Raw genomic sequence first — 20429 nt, forward strand, 5'->3', positions numbered from 1 at the left:
GCCATCTAGTGGCCTTTTTGGTAATGATGCTCAGGTCTCTTTCAATACTTCTGAGCCTGTGCTTTCTTCTAATGTCTTATCCGGTTTTCAGTAAGCCAAGTGTCAGAATATTCCCGCTAACATGTTTCAAAGAATATTTTCCTTGTGAACTTTCACTTTTAGGATAACATCTTTCTTTGTCAGTTAAGGAAAAGATTTGGCGGGAAGAGTTTGCTGACATTCTCTCTGCTCACTTCCGCCAAGAATTTATTTTGAAAAGTGAAAAAAGATGACAAGGCCGATGATTACAGGAGGAGACCTATGTCAAGGACTTTTAACAACTGGCTTCAGGCCTTTTGTGATTTCTCTAGTGTCTTATGTGAGAAATTTCAGGAAAAGAGTTTCAGACTTTTACAGCATATTGACATCATCCTCGAGGCATATAAGAATTTCGGTGGTATCGGTTGGTTTAAGTTTGACAAGGCTTTTCATCAAAAACTCTTGGTCCATCTTTCTCTAAAGTGGGGGTTAAAAGATGTTGGCCTGTGGTTCAATCTTTTTCTACCTCAAAAGCTCTCTTATTCTAGGCAATCCACCGGTGCCCAGTCTTCTGCACTGTCTGTCTAGAAGAAGGGAATATGCTTCAGTTTGAATGATGGGCAGTGTAAATGGCCAAACTCCTGTAAGTATAGACTAGTGTTGGACAAACGGTTCGGCCCAAGCACAAATTTGGGCCGAACATTAGCTGCCCGACAAACACCCGAATTGTCAGAGCGTTCGACCATTTGTTCAGCCCACTGTGCCCCTCACAATGCACTGCTCGCTGCATAGTTTGGCTAAATCAATTAAGGATTTCCCCAGTTAGTTAACAGAACACTATCAGAGTGATGATTGGAGAAAGTAATGATGATTGTGCCCAATCATAGCTCATGGACCCACCCCCCTCTATAAAAGGATCTTTCCCACAGCAGCCATTTGCAGCATGATATTGGAGTAGAGATGGATAGAACAGGGCTCTGTTCATTACTCATAGCAAGTTAGTGTGCTATAGTGTGCTATTGTGATTCTGTTGTGAATGTAGAGTGACAGTTTAGCGTGAATATAGTGATAGTGCAATGTGAATGTAGTGTTACCATTCATTTTTACTTTAATGTCAGTTTAGTGTTTCAGTGCAAGTTTACTGCAATATATTGAGGTGTGTTAGTGCATGTTTACTGCAGTATATCGAGGTGCCTTAGTACAATTTTATGGCGGTATATCAAAGTGCCTTAGTGCAGTATAATAAAGTGCCTCAATGCGCCTTTACGGCAGTAAATATAAGTGCATTAGTGCAGTTTTACTGCAGTATATTGAAGTGTGCCAAATTGGGCTATTTCACTTCTGGATTCTCAATGGCTGGGAACAGGGTTTAACTATACAGATGAGATTGCAAATAATATTGACCCCTTTGATATCCCTTTAAAATGTTGGAACAAACTCTTCTGCATGCTTGAAGGGGCCCTAGTTGGTGCACATCAGGGTTGAGTTCCTTTTATGTAGGAGCAAAATTTCCTGAGAATGGTACAGCAATAATAAAAGTTCCCCATGGCCTGATGGTGAGAAACTGGGAAAGGTATATGTAGAATGGCTAAAGTTGAGGAAGGGGTGGAAGTAGACTTCAGAAGAATTGAACCCCTATAGGTGATGAGCTGGTCTGATGCACACTTCCAAAACGTCCTGGATTTTTCCCGGGATTTCAAGTAATACCCGGTGTCCTGCGAATCTGAGCCCATAGCGGAGCCCAGTCCCGGAACATGTTCTGGCACTTGACTCCACTAATCCGTCATTCAAGTGCACACCATGCCATGCACTGCCCAGCCAGCAAAAATCCCCCACCTCCCCCACCCACTCATGCACATGCCCGCTTGCTAGCTCGCCTGCCACTCTACAGGCTGCATAATGGGAGAGATGGGCTAGGTCTGCTCCACCTCCTGCCCATGTTCTCCCTGTGTCCTCTAACAACCCCTTGCACTGTATTCTGATGAGTAGGTGGAGGGCAGATGGGCTGAAGGGAGCCCACCCCTTCTTAAAGGTACATGTGCACACTGAGCATCCAGCAAATTGCACAATGGCTGCAAAGGTGTCAGTGCGTTGCCTGACCAATATAACATTGTAGCAAAAAAGGGTCCACTACCTCCACCTATGACTAGCCATTACAGTAAGCAGCATCATCAGAATGCATGTGCTTCCACTGTGGAGTCACTCATCAGTCAGTGATAGGAACTACAGACACCAGGTCAATAGGGAGTCACTAAGCAGTAGGTTGCAGGTACTAAATGGGCTAGGAAGTCTGTGTCTCAGTGTGGCAAAATGTGATGCAAGATGTACTAAAATGAAACAACTGGAAACAACATAGCGCATGCACAGTGCAGTCATCTTGTCCCGCATCTGGCCTTGCTGGCCGGATGGGGGTTATTTAAAGCCACTTGTTCTGGTCACTTGACACTGCTGGAACCACAGTGACACATGCGCCATTGCAGGACACCAGGTATTTGTCTTATGATCGAAGGTCTCTCTATTCTTGCATCCTATGCATTTAGTAGAGTGCCTTAGCTTTATTTCCTGTTGTTTGGGAGATTTGTTACTCTGTGGAGCATTCATTTGAATGCTTGATGTCTGTGATGATCTTTTTCATTGCATATCATTTAAGTTTTTCCATGTCTATTTTTTCAAGTTCTAGACACGATTACCCTGCTTTGGAGAGTCCCTGGTGTTGAGCGTTCTTGCAAACTATTGTTTGTAAGTTTATTTATTGTATTGTTTTTTGTTTGTTTTTTGGAGAATTATTCCCATCCTTTGTTACATAATTTAGTTACATTATCATTATCTATGTTATCCTTAGCTGGTCCTTGAATGCCTCTGTAGTTCTTTGTTTTCCGTGGCGGTTGCAGACTCCCTGAATTATCACTGATCGTAGTATATACTGTGGGTAAGTAAGGATATCCTCGGGTTGAATGTGCACATGTATGTTAAATTAATTTCATTATATATAATTTCTCTCAATTTGTAAATAATAAATACATTTCCTTTTCTTATAATCAAACGTTTTGTATTGATATGATTGTTTTTTTTTTTTTTTATGAGAATGCTTGTACTTCAATCGAACATCCCCTGAGGAAGAACAGGTTGTGGGCAAAACATGTTGGGCATTCCATCTAAATTGCTGTACCCATAAGGATTATACTTTATGTACTTGCTGTATAATTGATTTTATCATTGTTTAAATAAAATAATTTTATATTATCCTTCTGGATCACCGTATTAATATTTGCAATATTAAAAATCCCACAAATCCTCTTGTACCTATTCAAATTAAGGGATGTTATTGTAGTGGTTTGTCCATGGCTAAGAATTTGTCCAACAGAATCACTTTCTAGCTTGTGATGGATTGGGTTTTGGAACCCTCTCACCCAGTTTGTAGACTTAGCAGAGCGAAGGAGGGGTTCTGTCAGTCCCTGTGGTAGAAGCAATGCCGATACCACAATCCAGCAGTCTGCAGGGTCGACTCTCCTGCCTCTCAGCAATGCAGTGCCTCTTTCTGGCTTTTTGATGCAACCCAACCAGGCCTGAGTCCTCCGAGTCCCACACTGCCGTCTCGCACACATCCTGACCCCCTCATAGTCTCCTTCCTTCTTGCCCCGAAAGTTCCCAGGCTTTAGATTATATAGGCTCCCACCCCTTTGGCAGATCTTCTGGGAAACGTAGTCTGCATTCAGCTTGCCTGGGTAAAGAAGTCCTGTTATCAGCATACTTGTGTTTTTTTTTTTACATCATGCAATCAGTCCCCCTGTCAGAATACAATAGTTTAGCGGGGGAGATCGCTTTACTAACATTGAATAGTTAGTACAGCGTCTTCTTTCGAACTCTTCAGGTTTTTTTCATTCAGCCCACTCGGTTGAACAAAAAAAACCTGCTAGCGTGCAACAGGCATTAAGCAGGTCATAGATTATGCAACTTTATTTCCTGCAACCACAGTTAGTGTTGATCAGGCAATCCCTCCTACTGAGCTATTGTGTTCTTCCAGCAAGGGGGCGCAGGGATCTGTCTCTGCCAGGACAACACAGTGATTGCTGCTAGCAACTATAGCTGTTGGCAGTAATTGCATGCTAGAAATTCAACATGCTGGTTGTACCCAAGTCAATTGATGGATCAACTTGAGTACAATCAGCCTGCCCCCAGATGGATTGAATCTCGACCCGTCTCTGCTGAATCGGTGAAGATTCGATCCATCGATGGCCAACTTCAGATGAACACATAGTTTTATTCTGATACAGTCAGGCTATTTATAGAAGCAGAATGTTGTTGAATGGAGCACTGTCCACTGGGTGTGTTGGACCTCTGGAAATTTTGGCCGCTAAACTCTGTGTGGGAGCAGAAATCTGAATCTTCTGTATTCCATTTTATTCTCATTTCACATGTTTGGTCCTTCCTAAGAACACCAGCCCCAAGATGCCTACTATTACCTTTACTAGAAATCCCTACAGAAAAGTATTTTCAATGCTCTTCACTGATTTAGTTATGATTAGTTACTATAGCCATACTTTCACAGGTCTGATGGCTGATCCCTGTGAACTGTCTTTTTACTGTTAATGAGATTGAATTTATGGCCACTGGCCAGTAAGGTTTCTGACACTGGACCTGGATGGGGCATTTTGGGAAATCTCAACCTCAAAATCATGCAAAGTGAAGAGGACCCAGTAAAAATGGGAACTAAATCAGAGCAGGGTACAGAGGAAACATTATAGCTTATAAACGTAATAGTAGACATTTTGTGGTGTCTGTTCTTAGCAAGACCTTTTAGCAAGGCATTTTTCCCTTTTGCCTTTACTGTTACTGTGGCCTGTATTAGAGCTAAGCCCCCTTGTGTAGGTTTACACTAATTAAAGTGGCTGTAAACCCTTACAAACCACTTTGACCTACAGGTAAGCCTAGATTAAGGCTTACCTGTAGGTCCAAGAAATATCTCCTAAACCTACACAGTTTAGGAGATATTTGCCAAAAGACAGCGGCGCACAAGCGCACTGAGCGCGCCGCTGTTAACGACGATACGCCGCGAGTGGTGGCTCCCGTGCGCATGCGCTGGAGTGACGTCATCGCGGTTCCATCGAATGACAGCACCGGAGCAGCGAGACCCACCAAGAAGATGGAGGCTCCGTACACAAGGGGACAGCGGTGACTTCGCTGGCTCCTGTGTCAGGTAAGTGACACATAATGGACTACTATGCGATGCATAGTAGTCCATTATGCCAGCGGCGGATCCAGGGGGGGCAACGGGGCAATTGCCCCCTCTGAGAATATGCCCAGCGGGTGCCAGCGCGGCCGGTTTCGCGGGTACAATCGCGGCCGGTTCCGCGGGTACCCGCGGCCGGTTCCGCGGGTACCAGCGCGCCCGGTTCCGCGGGTGACTGTGCAGAGTGGACGGGTGAGGGGGGCAGCTGGGCAGCTTAGGAGGGCTGCTGGCCAATCAGGAAGCCAGCGGGCAGGGGAGCAGAGAGATGACATCATCTCTCACTGCCCTGCATCCCTCCAGTTCTGCCCTCACTGTGCAGGAAGCTGTGTGCAGCAGAGAGATTACACCATCTCTCTGCTGCCTATCTTCACTCTAAACTCAACAAAAGAACACCTTAGCAGAAAAGTGACACAGTAGGTGACAATCCGCAATGTGTGGCAGGCTACGTGGCAAGTGGCAATCCGCAATGTGTGGCAGGCTACGTGGCAATCCGCAATGTGTGGCAGGTGACGTGGCAAGTGGCAATCCGCAATGTGTGGCAGGCGACGTGGCAAGTGGCAATCAGCAATGTGTGGCAGGTGACGTGGCAAGTGACAATCCGCAATGTGTGGCAGACTACGTGGCAAGTGGCAATCCGCAATGTGTGGCAGGCGATGTGGCAAGTGACAATCCGCAATGTGTGGCAGGCTATGTGGCAAGTGACAATCCGCAATGTGTGGCAGATGACGTGGCAAGTGACAATCCACAATGTGTGGCAGGCTATGTGGCAATCCGCAATGTGTGGCAGGTGACGTGGCAAGTGACAATCCGCAAAGTGTGGTAGGTGACGTGGCAAGTGGCAATCCGCAATGTGTGGCAGGCGACGTGGCAAGTGACAATCCGCAATGTGTGGCAGGCTACGTGGCAAGTGACAATCCGCAATGTGTGGCAGGTGACGTGGCAAGTGACAATCCGCAATGTGTGGCAGACTACGTGGCAAGTGGAAATCCGCAATGTGTGGCAGGCTATGTGGCAAGTGACAATCCGCAATGTGTGGCAGGTGACGTGGCAAGTGACAATCCGCAATGCGTGGCAGGCTACGTGGCAAGTAGCAATCCGTATTTGGTGACAAGTGACGTGGCAAGTGACAATCCGCATTTGGTGGCAGGCGACATGGCGAAAGACACCCTCAGGGCTCCCATTGATTCTGCATTATGGTGAGTTGAACCATTTAATTTTATATTACAATGTATTAATAGAAATAATGTGCTTCAATCATCCTGATACCATAACAACCATGGTGCTGTAATGATTGAAGTGCCAATATCAGCCATTTCCCATATAAATTGCCCCCAAAAAAACATATTTTATAGAAGTGCCCCTCCCGAGACTAGACTCTGGATCCGCCCCTGCATTATACTTTACCTTTTCAGGGAATCAAAGAGGAAGTAAACCCATCAGGGTTTACTTCCTCTTTAAGGCCTCATGCACACAGAAGTTTTTATTTTTGAAGTGTATTAGGTTTTGCAAGTTTTTGAAAACACACAGAGGTTTATTAGCTTTAATGTCCTCAAGAGTAAACATCATACTTCCCAACTTTTTTAGATGGGAATGAGGGATATCTATTAGCAAAGGTATGTAGACATAGGATACATCTTCTGCCACACCCCTTTAAAGGAGAAATATACAAAAAAAAACAAAAAACACTTTTTACTATTCTTTTTAATATTCCTTTATATTGTTTTTTGAATTTTACAAATGCAGCAATTTGGAACTTGGGTGAAAGGTTTAGCACTGCAAAACTCTTTTTTAAAGATAAAAAATGCATTTATATACAGTTATATAGATTAGACCAACATGAGGGACAAATGAGGAGGAAAGAGGGACAGAGAAACTTTGTTCCAAATCTGGGACAGTCACTCAAAATCAGGGACAATTGGGAACTATGAAACATCCAGGGGCTTTCTTGCACCCAGGGAGCTGCATGTGCTGCATAACACTCCAAAACAAGTGGATGGTTGTATGTAGCCATACCCATGTAAATGATGATGATGTCTGCATCAGTGTTTACCCATGTATGCATGTACAGTGTATTTCCCCAAACGGGAATGGTGTGTTTGGGGAAATGCACTTTACACGCATGTAGGAGTAAATGCTGATGCAGAAGCAGTCAGCATTCACATGCGTATGGCCATGTACAGCAATTTGCATGTATTGGCAACAGTATACAGCACATGCAGCTCCCAGGGTGGGAAAAAGTGCTGTGAATTTCATGCTTGAGCACATTGGAGCTAATAAAAATCCATGTGCATGAGGCCTAAAATGATCAGTAGGATTCAGCTGTTGGAATGAGCTTGGGTGTGGTCGGTTTATAGTCTGAACCCATGTAAAAAAGCCCGCCAGGAAGCTGTCACTGTTCTATGCCAATCATAAGCAGCCGAGGCATTCCCTGCCCCTCAGGTACACTTATATAAGCCATTGGTATAAGTCATGCACATGCCGGTGAGTGTATATTCTTACCTCTCTGTTTCTGTAAGTTCAGCATACCACTACTACAAAGATACTCCTGTCTTTCTATGAGCCCTGCACTCCAGTGCAGAACTTTGCCATATACCTCAGGATTAACCAGGGGGTGCTTGGATATCTTTTCCTCATTGGAGCGCAAGTGCGGCCCCTTGTGGTGGATGGTTTAAACTAGCTATAAGAGTCCTGTGATAATTTCTCCATCCTGGGCTGTGGTCCAAATCCAATACGCTGTGTGGTCCCCTGTAATAAGGGACCATTGAGTTCCGGTAAGCGGCAGTTTGTCTATATGTGGTGGAGGTGGCTCACAGACATCTTTGGGTGTAAGTTTAATCGTCACGTTGGTGTTGAAGATCTATAGAATATCTGTGGACTATTATTTAATGGATTAATTTTTGATTAATTTACACGTGATAGTGACACATGGTCCTGTTTATTGGATCTATTTACTATTGTTTTGTGTGCTATTGACACATGAATTAGGCATCTATATATAATTAAATTTTTGAATTATTTATATTCATTTATCTGTTTTCATTTTTGTCACTGTTGATTTGCACTATATGTATTTGATATTTTTGAAGCACTTTATGTCACTTTTTGCACTTTATATTTCCAGAGCACTTTATGCATAATTTGCATGTTATAGTAAATTTTAAGTGTTATTATGGTGTTTTTTGCACTATATTGAATTGATGAGTGTTGTCATATTTTAGCGCAGCTCCTTTCAAGTTTACATATATAGGGCCACATACGAATAGCATAGAGCAGTTATGGCTTCCTATGTTCATTCCTATTCAACCACTAATCAGGTTATGGTGATTATTTAATACAACAACAAAAGCAGCAACACTTATAAATACAATCTTTTATTTGGATTGTTCTCTTCTGTCACATAAATCCATTCTATGTAATGGCAGGTATAAGTCTTTATTGAAGTAAAAGGCAAGCCACTTTATAAAGCAAGTCAAAGAGTAAAGAAATCAAGTGCAAGTAAAAAAGAAAATAATGATGAAAAATAATTTAATACTTTTGATTCTGGAGAAGGGGTTGATTTACTAAAACCGTAGAGTGCAAAATATGGTGCAGCTGTGCATGGTAGCCAATCAGCTTCTAACTTCAGCTTGCATGGATGTAAACCCAATTCATGAAATTTGAGCTGGGCACATATATCTGCATTGTTTTCTTATCTCTCTTTGAGAATGCCCTATGTCCTGTAGCTTTCTGCTGCTCTGTTCTTCTGTTATCAGCCTGATAACTTCTGACAAATTCTCAGACACGAGATAAAAGCAGGCTGCATTTTGTGTGGAGGGAGCTATAAATAGATTAGCAGACAGCTTGCTGTGTCACAGAACACCTCTGAGAGTTTGCCTATGTGGAGAGGGGGTGTGTGCCTTTCCTCCAATCAGCTGTCTTGGCTGTATGCCCAGACTTCACACTCTGTGTTAAACAGGAAGAGAAAATCTCCTAAAATGATCTGAGGTTTCAGTATATAAAATTGAAGACAGCAGATATACATGTAAAACTTATGTAGGAGGATTTGTTTCATCCCTGTGTATCATCTGAGGCTGTTCACTTCACTGGGTATATATGAGGGTTTACATCCACTTTAAACTTTGACGAAAAAAACCTGGAAGCTGATTGGCTTCTATACAGAGCTGCACCAGATTTTGCAGTCTTTGTAAATCAACCCCTAAGTGCTGGAGACCTATCACATCACAGTTTTAGGATTTTCTCTTTTCTCCCGCTTCAGTGAAAATCTATTTATAAATCAATTATTCATTAGGAGAATTTACACCTTTTCCTTCTCATCTGATATATACATACAGAAGTAACTATTTACAGGGGCTTTCCATTTCTAAAAACTAAAACTAAAATATATTTGTAACTTTAGACCTTATGCCGATTTTCATATTCCTTTAGGCTACTTTCACACTGAGGCATTTTTCAGGCGCTAAAGGGCTAAAAATAGCTAGAAATACCACCTAAAGCTCCCCCCCGCCCCAGTGTGAAAGTGCCCTTAAAGCTGAAGGGCCTTCATGTGGGTTTTATGTACATTGGTGGTTATTTACAAAGTCAAGTGCAATGACAGCCAGAACAGGACTGTAGCATTGTGTAACTATTAGTTACAAAAGATGAGTTTGTATTTGGCTTGGGTTCAATCTGAACCCAGAAGAAAGCTGTCAGTAAAAGTGTCAGGAACTAGATCACCTGCTAGTGGCACTGTGGTTCCCTGGGCTGAGGATGGTAATTTCAGTGTCCACCACTGGGTATGGCTCAGCAGCCAGCAGACCCAATAATCAGTTTCCATCTGATGTTGGCTGCTGTGAGAGTATTTTGCCCCCCCCCCCCCATTAAGTGCCTCTGGCTCTAGTGTTTTGCTGCTGCCGGATTGTATTTGCCTAGACGCTCCTCTTGCTCCTACCCCGTACCCTGCCACCTTGTACATGTTCTCCCTTGTTCCCGATCCCATTGTTGTTTCCCCCTTCCTATTTGCTCCCTGCACCTTTAGTTTTTCCATGCTTTTCGGTGTTCCCCATTTTGTATATATTGTATATAATTAGTTGTTAGGCTTCTGTTTGTTAGTTATTAGTATACTGTGATTGTGTGTTTTGGTTCACTTATACTTTCATGTTTGCTGGTGTTTGGAAGAATTTTGTTTTCCTGTAAATAAAATTCACGTAAAGCATATATTGTCTGGTCCTAATTTCCTGAGTGTAGCCTTTGACAGACCTAGCGGGGACAGGGGCTTTTGGAGAGAACTGGGAAACCTTTTTCAGCCCCCCCATGTTCCTCTTATGTTTAAGTCATCCTGTGTCTATTAGGGGCACAGGGTGACCAAGAAAATGGGACAGTAATATTTATCCATAATGTTTCCCAGGAAATATTCAAAGACTATTCCTGGTTTATTTGATTCTGAACTACACATGTTAATTAAAAGAGCTGATCACATTGGCCTCTGTACAATGTAGGAGACAGACAGTCTGCTATTGGGAGCTCCTGCTATTGTGTAAAGGTGTCCTGTGTTTTGACTTATGATAATGTGGATTGCGTCTTCTGAGCTAGAAGACGACAAGGCTGACCTGAAAAGTCAGGCCTCTGAGTCACCTAGGCTGTTTAAATAATTAGTTAATTAGCTCATGTGAATTCAAGTTTCTGGTTACAGTTGTATTGTTAGGGTAATATGATCAGGAGGGGGTAACCTCCTCCTCAAGTGTATAAAAGCCTGTATTCTTGTTCCAATAAACAGTTCTATTTCTGGTGTACTACAAAACTGGTGTTGCCTGGTTCTTGGGGTTACTATAGCCATATCCATTGGTCTTGTGTTCCAGGACTTGAGAAGCAGCTTCTTGGCAGAAATACCCAACAGGGTGTCTGCAGTCCATCTGGCCATGCTGCTGATCCTAACAACCAGGCATATCAGTAATGTTAATAAATTAGGTGAATGATATCATAAGCATCCCCATCCCTTTGTGCATGGGCAACTGTGGGGCAGCGAATCATTTTTCTGCAGTTAGTTGGCTTGCCACTGACAGCTTCCTTCTGGGATCACACGAACATGGGTTCAGACCAAACCCAAGCTGAATACAAGCTCATCCCTATTAGAATCAAATTTGTTATCGATTCATGGCATACCTGTGCTTTTCCCCTGCAGACCAAATCACCAGGTTTGATTTACTACCACCCTCAGCAGTATATGCTCTTTTTTTCAAACTCCCCCATTTAGCTACTGTTAGTAAAGGAAACACCTGGTGCATCCAGATATTGGAAGAACGCATGACTCAGTCCCCTTCCTGTCACATTACAGCATTGGTTATATATTGTCACAAGTGGTTGGAGAGATAGTTCTCAGCCTTGTGTTACCTCTGGCCAAAGCGACTGTTCCTTCATTGTCCATTCACAAACTTGGGGGTATGGAAGAGACATGTAAGCATTACTGAATTGCAGCACAGAAGAACAGGTATCATGATATGCACAAAATGGTTATGTTGAGTAGTAGAGCTGTGTAAGTCTCAAAACTGCATGAACAGAAGTTCAAATCCTTTGACAGGTTAAGCAAGTCTCATACATATTTTCTTTAAGGACCTTAACATTGAACCTGGATGTGCTAAGTAGGATGGAATTCCAGATTTAATAAACATGTTTCTTATGTGCCTAGCACATGTGCATTACAATTTGTAAGATTTTTCTGAAAAGGAAATCACATTCACGGTTAGAATTTTCTTTGGATACGAGATGATAAACTTTTTCTATCCTGCTCCTCTGAATTTTGTCATTACTAAAATGACTGTTGATTTGACACCACTAACCATTATACATTCAAACATTCTGAAAATTAACATTATTTAATTCAATTCTACTGGTGTATGGTCAACTTTACATGTCCAGTTTAAAAAAGGCTTTTAGGGAAAGAGTTGGGGCCCATGTCACTGATTTTATTTTTTTCAGATCAGAACTACTTTCCCCAAACAAGTCAATGGGAAAGCAAAAGTAGTTTGGGGCAAGGAGATGCAGCTTAAAAGTATAGTCCAGAAAGAGGTCAAATTCATATAAAATGCACCTGTCAAAGAATTCTAACTCATCTCAGAAACTGATTTCAAATGCAAGTGTGCACTTTAAAGTATTTGCACATATACACAAGCACTTATACTGTATCCACTTGGCTGTTTATACTGTTAGCCCTTCCCTGAAATCAGTCCTTCTAAAGCCGCGTACACACGGGCGGATTGTATGGCCTACTTAGTCCGTCATACAATCCGACGGACATTCCGTCATACTTTCGAATGAACGGACTTGACCACACACGGATGCACAAACAGTCCGTCGAAAGCTTGCGCGATGATGTGTACAGCACGTTCGACGGGACTAGAAATAGGAAGTCGAATACACAGCAATGCAACCTTCCGCCGTGTAAATCCTTTCTGAGCATGCGCCATTCTTAGTCCGTCGAACTAGCCTACTCACGAGCGGATTGTCCGCTGAAACCAAAGTACGACGGACAGAATTTCGAAAATTCCGAAATACTTAGTACGCCAGACTGCACGCTGAAAAAGTCCGCTGAAGCCCACACACGAGCGGACTGTCCGCTGAAATGTGTTTCGACGGACTAAGTAGGCCATACAGTCCGCCCGTGTGTACGCGGCATAACACAAATTAGTTGTTAGGGAAGATGCTGCCATTGGTATTACTAGACGTGAAGAAGTACCCATGGCTGCACCTCTAAAAACAACCAATCCGTTGCAGCACCACTGATGAGTAAGCCATAATAAAGGGCCATACACACATGCCAAATACCTGGCAGTTCAATAGAAACTGGCCGATGTTTAGCCCGTGTGTACGGCAGCCAGTTTGACAGAAGCTGATCAAAGGTCTGGCTTCTGTCAAAGGGGCATGACCAAAAAAGGTCTGTCGATCACCATACTAACATCAGATTGTTAGTACAGGACCTTCTTCCTGAGCACCTGTTTTTTTTTGTTCAGCTCGCTGGTTTGAATGAAAAAAAAAACTGATAGTGTGTACTGTACAAGGCTTAAGTAGCCTTTTTATAAAGAGTGGAGAAAATAACATAGGAACACAAGGACAGTTGTTGCACATGGTGACCAATGCAGTATTACCTATTATTCCCTAGGATAATCAATTAGGGAATAGAGTTGCTCACTGTTAGCAAGCACTCCAGTTTTATTGCTGTTATCGTTTCACTTTTTCTAATTATTTCAAGCTGCAGTTTTCCAAAATCCATAGAAAAAAACTGCTTACTGGTACTCTTGGTAAGCAGTGAACAAGCATGGTCAGCAAATGAAAACCATCCATTGATTAAAACAGAGAGATTTCAAGCATTTAGGTGCTCACATGTCTTAATTACATAGAACATACCCTACATACATTCAATGGTGGTTTTCATTTGTACATGCTAGCTATGCACTGTGTTCAGTGCTTAGCAAACAGAGTTCTTTTTAGATGGAAGACAGTTAATATATTTATTATAGTACTCAATGGAGAATGCAGTGGGTGGAAACTCCATTCTGGCTACCTTGTCCGATTTGAAACAATGGCCATCAAGGCAGGAACACCAGCAATCAGTTATAGGTAGCTATTATTGATACAATACTCTGACCTTCCTATTGATTTGAAATATATTATGCTTTATGTCTAATCAGAGTTGTCGTTATTTGCTACATCAATGGGACTGAAACTGTATGACAGGAGGCAAGGTTAGTTAAGCTAAGGCAAAATAATAATAATAATAGAAAATACACAAAGAAATTTCAGCTGAAAAGTGAAACTATATCTGAAATATTTTGATTTGAATAAATTGGATAAGGGTTAGTGCCTCTATTAGGCTTTAATTGTTGTCTGTGTCCCCTGTAGGGAGTAGAGTTGATTGTCAAATTTGGATGACATTTTCATGAATTCAAAAGTCCTGACCAAAATTCCAATATCCGTATTAAATTTAGCATTTTAGATTTCCAAATGGATTACGGGAGAAAGGGACCAAAGGCTTTATCGAAATCTGTTTTTGCCTTATGCTATTGCATGGATGACCTTCGCTTGGCTCTCAGTGCCACCAAATCCCACCCTTCCATCTTCCATCATTTTGCTGGTGAAACTTTAAAGAAAAGTGTCTGCATAGATCAAACCATTGCATTCAAAGATACACATCAAAGTATTTAAAGACCCAGATAAAATACTTTACTCTGTTAGTTTTTTTGTTGTGGATTCAGTTAATACAGAATGACTTGGCACCCACTGTTTCACATAATTTCTTTCATAAATTTCTTCTTCTCTACTGTAGGTGTCCGAGCTGAGTGGTTTTGGCGGTGTGTCTTTGCTTCCAAAATCACTGTCCACTGGGCTCCCACATTCAGAATCACAGAAACCACTGTCAATGGTGTCCAAATCTAAGCAAATCCTAGGATAGCCAAAATCAGCACTATCCCCTGAGTCTGGAGAAAAGGCATTATAATTGTCATTGTAAAAAACATTTTCATCATCATCCTGGCTTGGAGAATCTTGAAACTCCCATCCTTCTGGTGAAGCTGGCACCAAGTCCAGAATACTTATATTTTGTCCCAGGAAACCTTCATGCAGACGAACGTTAGAGTGAGCTGAAAAGTTTATGGCAGCTTGAGAATCTGATTTCTGTTCAAGCATGGGGTTCAACAGTTTGCTGCTGTTGCTGTCAAGGTTAACATAAGGGTAGCTGTCATCTGCATTCTCATCCATGGCAGCTTCCAGACCATCCCTGGTGTTGAAGTGAGGACAAGGCTGAGTGCCCATGGGTAGATTTTCAAAGACCTGGTCTAGAATTGTTTTATTACAGTCACACTTCCTGAAGTTTTGGTTGTCTCTACTTGGGCATGGCTTGGTAAGTAAAAACTTCTGTTTTTCGAAGCTGTTGAGATTCTGCTTAGATGCATTCTTTAGTAAACCTTGGCTGTAGACTTCAAAGATTTCTGGGAATGCCATGCTATCAAATGGTGTTGATTGGTAGTAAGAAGAACCCAGCCAGCTCTGAAAAAAATGAATATATAAACCACTGATTATGTGGCAGCAGAAGGCACTTTCTGGTTATTTCTGTCAGTTCTAATTATTTAGCTAATGAAAAATATTTTACAAGTAAAGGGAATTTATAGAAAATTGTAATTCTCTATCTGCAATTACAGATTTTGCCTGCTGATATCTAGTATTAAAGCCTAAGTTTAGTTTAAATAAATTAAAAAAATCAGTGCAAGGGATTGTACTAACATTCAATGAGAAGTATCCCTTGTGCTAGTGGCTGCTGTCTTAGTTGAAAATTTCAGTCCTTTGCTGGGTGGGATTAATACAGTTGATAGTTGATGGACCTGTTAAAGGCACCTATCAAGTTTTTGGCTTTCTGCCGCTCCATTCATAGAAGCTGTACTATAGCTTCCATCTATGTAATGTGTTCTATGAGTGGAGGAGGCGGGCCTTTCATTTATCTGCCTGCCCTATATTCATCAAGGCTCTTTTCCTTGATGAAAGCTATAGTACAGTTTATGTGAATGGAGGAGGGGGTAGAAAGGGTAGAAATAGTCAGTACTCTTGATGATTGCCTATACCGGTCCAACGGTTGCAGGGGTATGGGGGGGGGGGGGGGGGCAGAGGACTTAAGACTTTAACTAAGACAGCAGTTGCCAGCACAAAGGACTCTTCTTGAATGGGAGTACTGTCCCTTGTGCTGATAATTTTTTTTAACTAAACATGGGCTTTAATCTCAAAATGTAAAGCTTCAGCAGAGCAAACATCTTGCTACTGCTGTAAGATCTGGTGGTGTGTAAAGCACATGCCTACATATGGAGGAAACCCAATGAAAGCAGTAATTTCACCTTCATTTGGAAATACACATCTACATATCACAGAAGCCTCTCTATGGCGTCATTCACTTGTACAGGGCTGGGTGTTCCATGCAGGCAGTCCCATTGATTTCTGTAAGGACACAGCCACTGTGTCCCAATATGAAATCCTTGTGGTTGTGGGCATGTGACATGCATGCACACAGAGTGAGTTTGGGAACACGCCTGCACCCACACGGACATCATATTGGGACACAGCAGGGCTGTGTCCCAATAGACATCAATATGGCTGCCTTCATTAGAGATACATGGAACACCGTAAACGGTAAACGCGGCCCTGTTCAGGAATACAGTATTATATGCCCCATGTGAACGAGGCCTATATCAGAAAGCACCTGAAATAAAGTATACTGTAGTGTTCATACCTCTGGCCTGTAGATGTATGTTTTTTAAGTTGCTACATGTATAATTGTGTCTATATTCTAACAAGAAATGTCAAGTTTGTGTTTCTCTTTGTGGATGCCTGAAACTATTAATAAAAACTCTTTGAGGGGGATTTACTAAAATTGGTGCAGTCAGAATCTGTTGCAACTGCACAGCTACCAATCAGCTTCTAGCTTTCCTTTTGAATGCTTAACTTAACAAGTTTTAGCTAGAAGTCGATTAGCTACCATGCGCAGCTGCTTCAAAAAATTTCGGCCCATTTTAGTAAATTCCACTACAGCTACTTTGCCTTCCAGACTACATGACAGTTACCAAAAAAATGTATATCGTTCTGGTGCCCAATCTACTAACTTCACATTTTACCTGGGTTGAAGATGGGCCCAAGGAACCAGAATTAGAGGTTAGCTTGGCCCTGAATCACACCACTACTGCAATGCCTTTGTTCCCAAACATCTCCAATTTTCCTCCACTTAACGAGAGTGCATGACATATAGAAGATTTTCTATAGGAGAGATTGATTTTGCCTAGTCATCTAAGCATCTAGCATACACACGGTCGCACAAAGTTTTCGATAGATCCGATCGTCGGAACGCGGTGACGTAGAACAAGTACGACGGGACTATAAACGGGCCAGTAGCCAATAGCTTTCGTTTCGTAATTTATTCTGAGCATGCGTGGCACTTTGTTTGTCGGAATTGTCTACACACGAATGGAATTTAAAAGATCAGATTTTGTTGTCGGAAAATTTTAGATCCAGCTTTCAAACTTTGTGTGGCGGAAATTCCGACGGAAAAAGTCCGATTGAGCCCACACATGATCGGATTTTCTGACAACACGATACGATCGCACATTTTCCTTCGGAAAGTCCAACCGTGTGTACAGGGCATTAGACTTTTTGGAAGCCTAGCCACGTATAGGGCCCCGAAAACCAATCACCACCTTCAAGATTTCGAAGGGTGCAAATTTTTGATTTCACTCCTTACTACCTATCGCAGTTTCGAAGGCCATAAAATGCCAAGATAGCACAATGGGGAGGAAGTGGTGAGGAAGTGAAATCACCATTTTACTCCCTTAGAAAGCCTGAAGGCGGGGATTGGTTTTTAGGGTCCTGTACACGGCTAGGCTCCCAAAAAGTCTCACACATGAGCAGCAGAATACATTTTGGGGTTTAATTCCACATATAACCATGCCATGTTTGAACAATATATCATTTAGTGACAACTTTGTTTTAAAAAAAAAAAAGTGTAATTTTCCCGCAACTTGTGACAAAATATAAAATATTCTATGGACTCAACATGCCCATCAGAAAATAGCTTGGGGTGTCTACTTTCCAAAAAGGGGTCATTTGGGGTGGGTTTTGAACTGTCCTGGCATTTTATGCACAACATTTAGAAGTTTATGTCACACATCACTCACTCGTCTAACCACTTGAAGACAAAGCCCTTCTGACACTATTTGTTTACATGAAGAATTTTTTTTTGCAAGAAAATTACTTTGAACCCCCAAGCATTATATATTTTTTAAAGCAAAGGCTCTACAGATTAAAATAGTGAGTGTTGCAATTTTTTTTCACACAGTATTTGCGCAGTGATTTTTCAAACGCTATTTTTTTGGGGAAAAAACACACTTTTTTAATTTTAATGCACTAAAACACATTATATTGCCCAAATGTTTGATGAAATAAAAAAGATGATTTTATGCCGAGTACATAGATACCAAACACGACATGCTTTAAAATTGTGCACAAACGTGCAGTGGCGACAAACTACATACATTTTTAAAAGCCTTTACAGGTTACTATTTTAGATTTACAGAGGAGGTTTACTGCTAAAATTACTGCGCTCAATCTGATCTCCGTGGTGATACCTCACATGCATGGTGCAATTGCTGCTTACATATGACACCAGACCAAGCTTGCGTTCACCTTTGCGCATGAGCGCAGGGGGACAAGGGTGCTTTTTTTTTTGCTTATATATTATATTTTTAAACTGTTCCTTTCATCTTTTTTCTTTTTTATCATTTTCATTGTTATCTCAGGAAATGTAAATATCCCCTATGACAGCAATAGGTAGTGGCAGGTACTCTTTTTTGAAAAAAAATTGGGGTCTATTAGACCCTAGATCTCTCCACTTCCCTCAAAACATCTGACCACACCAAGATCTTGTGATAAAATGCTATGCTAATTTCCCAAAAGCGCTGAATTGCTTGTAGCTTCCGGTTTCTTACTATAGAGATGATTGGAGCCATTCTGGTCTCTGATCAGCTCTATGGTCAGCTGGCTGAACCACCGGCTGCATTCTTGGGTTCCCTGTTGGGACAGGAGAGCCAGAGAAAATCATGAAAGATGGTGGGGGGGGGGGATAGTTCCCTCCCACTGCTTATAAAAGCAGTCTAGAGGCCAATTAGCCGCTAGGATTTCTTTTATATGAAAGCCTGCAGGCATCATTCTGGTATAACCACTCAAAGCCCAGCAACATACCAGTGCGTTGCTGGTCCTTGTTGTATTTTATTGCAGCCTGTGGGCTGAATAAAAATAGAGATTGATCAGTGGGTATGCCCACCATTAGATTACCCCCCTTCATCCTCCCACTTCTAATGATGGGCATACACCATTTTTTTAACTATGGTGGTGAAATCACCTCCGACAGTGCTGGAGTCACGGTTTTATGTATTGTGGGAGCAAACACTGATGCTGTCAAAATAAATAAACCTGTGCTGCAGCTGAATTGTGTACCTGCTAAGCAAATGATGGTTAACAATAAAACAAACATTACAGTATAACAGTAAGACTTACCATACCTGCACTGCAAATACAATAAAACATAGTAAAAATAAAACATTGCAATCTGTGCCTAAAAAAATATATGCCGAAGCATGGGGGCAATCCGCCCCTAATGTTAGGAGTGAATCGCTCCTCCACGCCTGCCCCCATGCTTTGGTGTATGTGCTCTTTTTTTTTTTTAACTGTGGTGGTGAAATCACCTCTAACAGCGTTGGAGTCACGGCTTTATGTATGATAGGAGCAAGCGCTGTTGCTGTCAAGATAAATAAACCCGCGCTGCACCTGAATCCATGCAAAGCAAATACAACAAAACATAGTAAAAATAAAACAGAGAGAGAACAATAGATATAGAACAATAGTGAGCAAACAGTAGAGCAGACAGTAGAGAGCGAACATAAGAGAGAGAACAATAGAGAGAGAGAAGAAAAATACAACCAAACGGTTTTTGTGTGTCTGTTTTTTTTTTCACTTTTTTCACTTTTGTAAAAACTGTAAAAAAACTGTAGAGTGAACATGGCAGATTAGGGTCTCTCAAAATGTGATGGCCATCACATCTTTCGAGACCCTATGTTAGTGTGCCTAGGACTGTGTGGTACTATACCCTACGCTAATACTCAACTAGTGTGTGGTAGCGTTCAAAACAGTCACCAATGCAAAGACCAGGTTGGTCAGGACAGGAGGGACAATAAAAGCGGGTGTCATGCCTAAATCCGCGTTTTCTGCAGACGGGACATCTTTTTTTGGGGTGTTCTTTAGGTAGGAGTACTAGGGAGGACATGCGGAAAATGCCTCTCATGCAGCCGGCTCACTGCATTTGGCTTGGGAATTTGGGCAAGAGCAGAGTCTGTAAACAGAAGGGCTCTGACGATCTCTTTCTGGAATTTAAGGAAGGATCCAGTCCGTCCTGAAGCTTTGTAAAGCACAAAAGCGTTCAGCAAAGACCATTTGAAATATATAAACAGACACATTTTTGTACCAGCGTCTGGCCTTATGGGCAATTAGGAACGGCGCCAACAGCTGGTCGTTGAGGTACACCCCTCCCATGTTAAGGTCGTATTCGTGGACACAGAGGGGTTTCTCCACAACACCGGTCGCCGTAGGAATTTGGACTGTCGTGTCTGCGTGAAGCGAGGACAGA

The 20429-nt window shown here is 42.0% G+C and overlaps 1 protein-coding gene across 2 annotated transcripts in view; it reads right to left on the reverse strand.

Moving 5' to 3' along the window:
- Positions 1-8603: 8603 nt before the first annotated feature.
- Positions 8604-20429, reverse strand: part of IL21R (interleukin 21 receptor) — a 90481-nt gene continuing 78655 nt past the window's right edge. For both annotated transcript variants that reach the window (XM_077449104.1, XM_077449105.1), the window contains one exon: positions 8604-15262. In XM_077449104.1, the coding sequence (XP_077305230.1) occupies positions 14441-15262 (822 nt within the window). In that variant the 3' untranslated portion in view covers positions 8604-14440. The remainder of the gene's footprint in view (positions 15263-20429) is intronic.

This window comes from Lithobates pipiens, unplaced genomic scaffold, assembly GCF_037356315.1.
Source record: "Lithobates pipiens isolate NorthernLeopardFrog02 unplaced genomic scaffold, aLitPip1_a1.2 Scaffold_22, whole genome shotgun sequence".
Classification (NCBI taxonomy): Eukaryota; Metazoa; Chordata; class Amphibia; order Anura; family Ranidae; genus Lithobates; species Lithobates pipiens.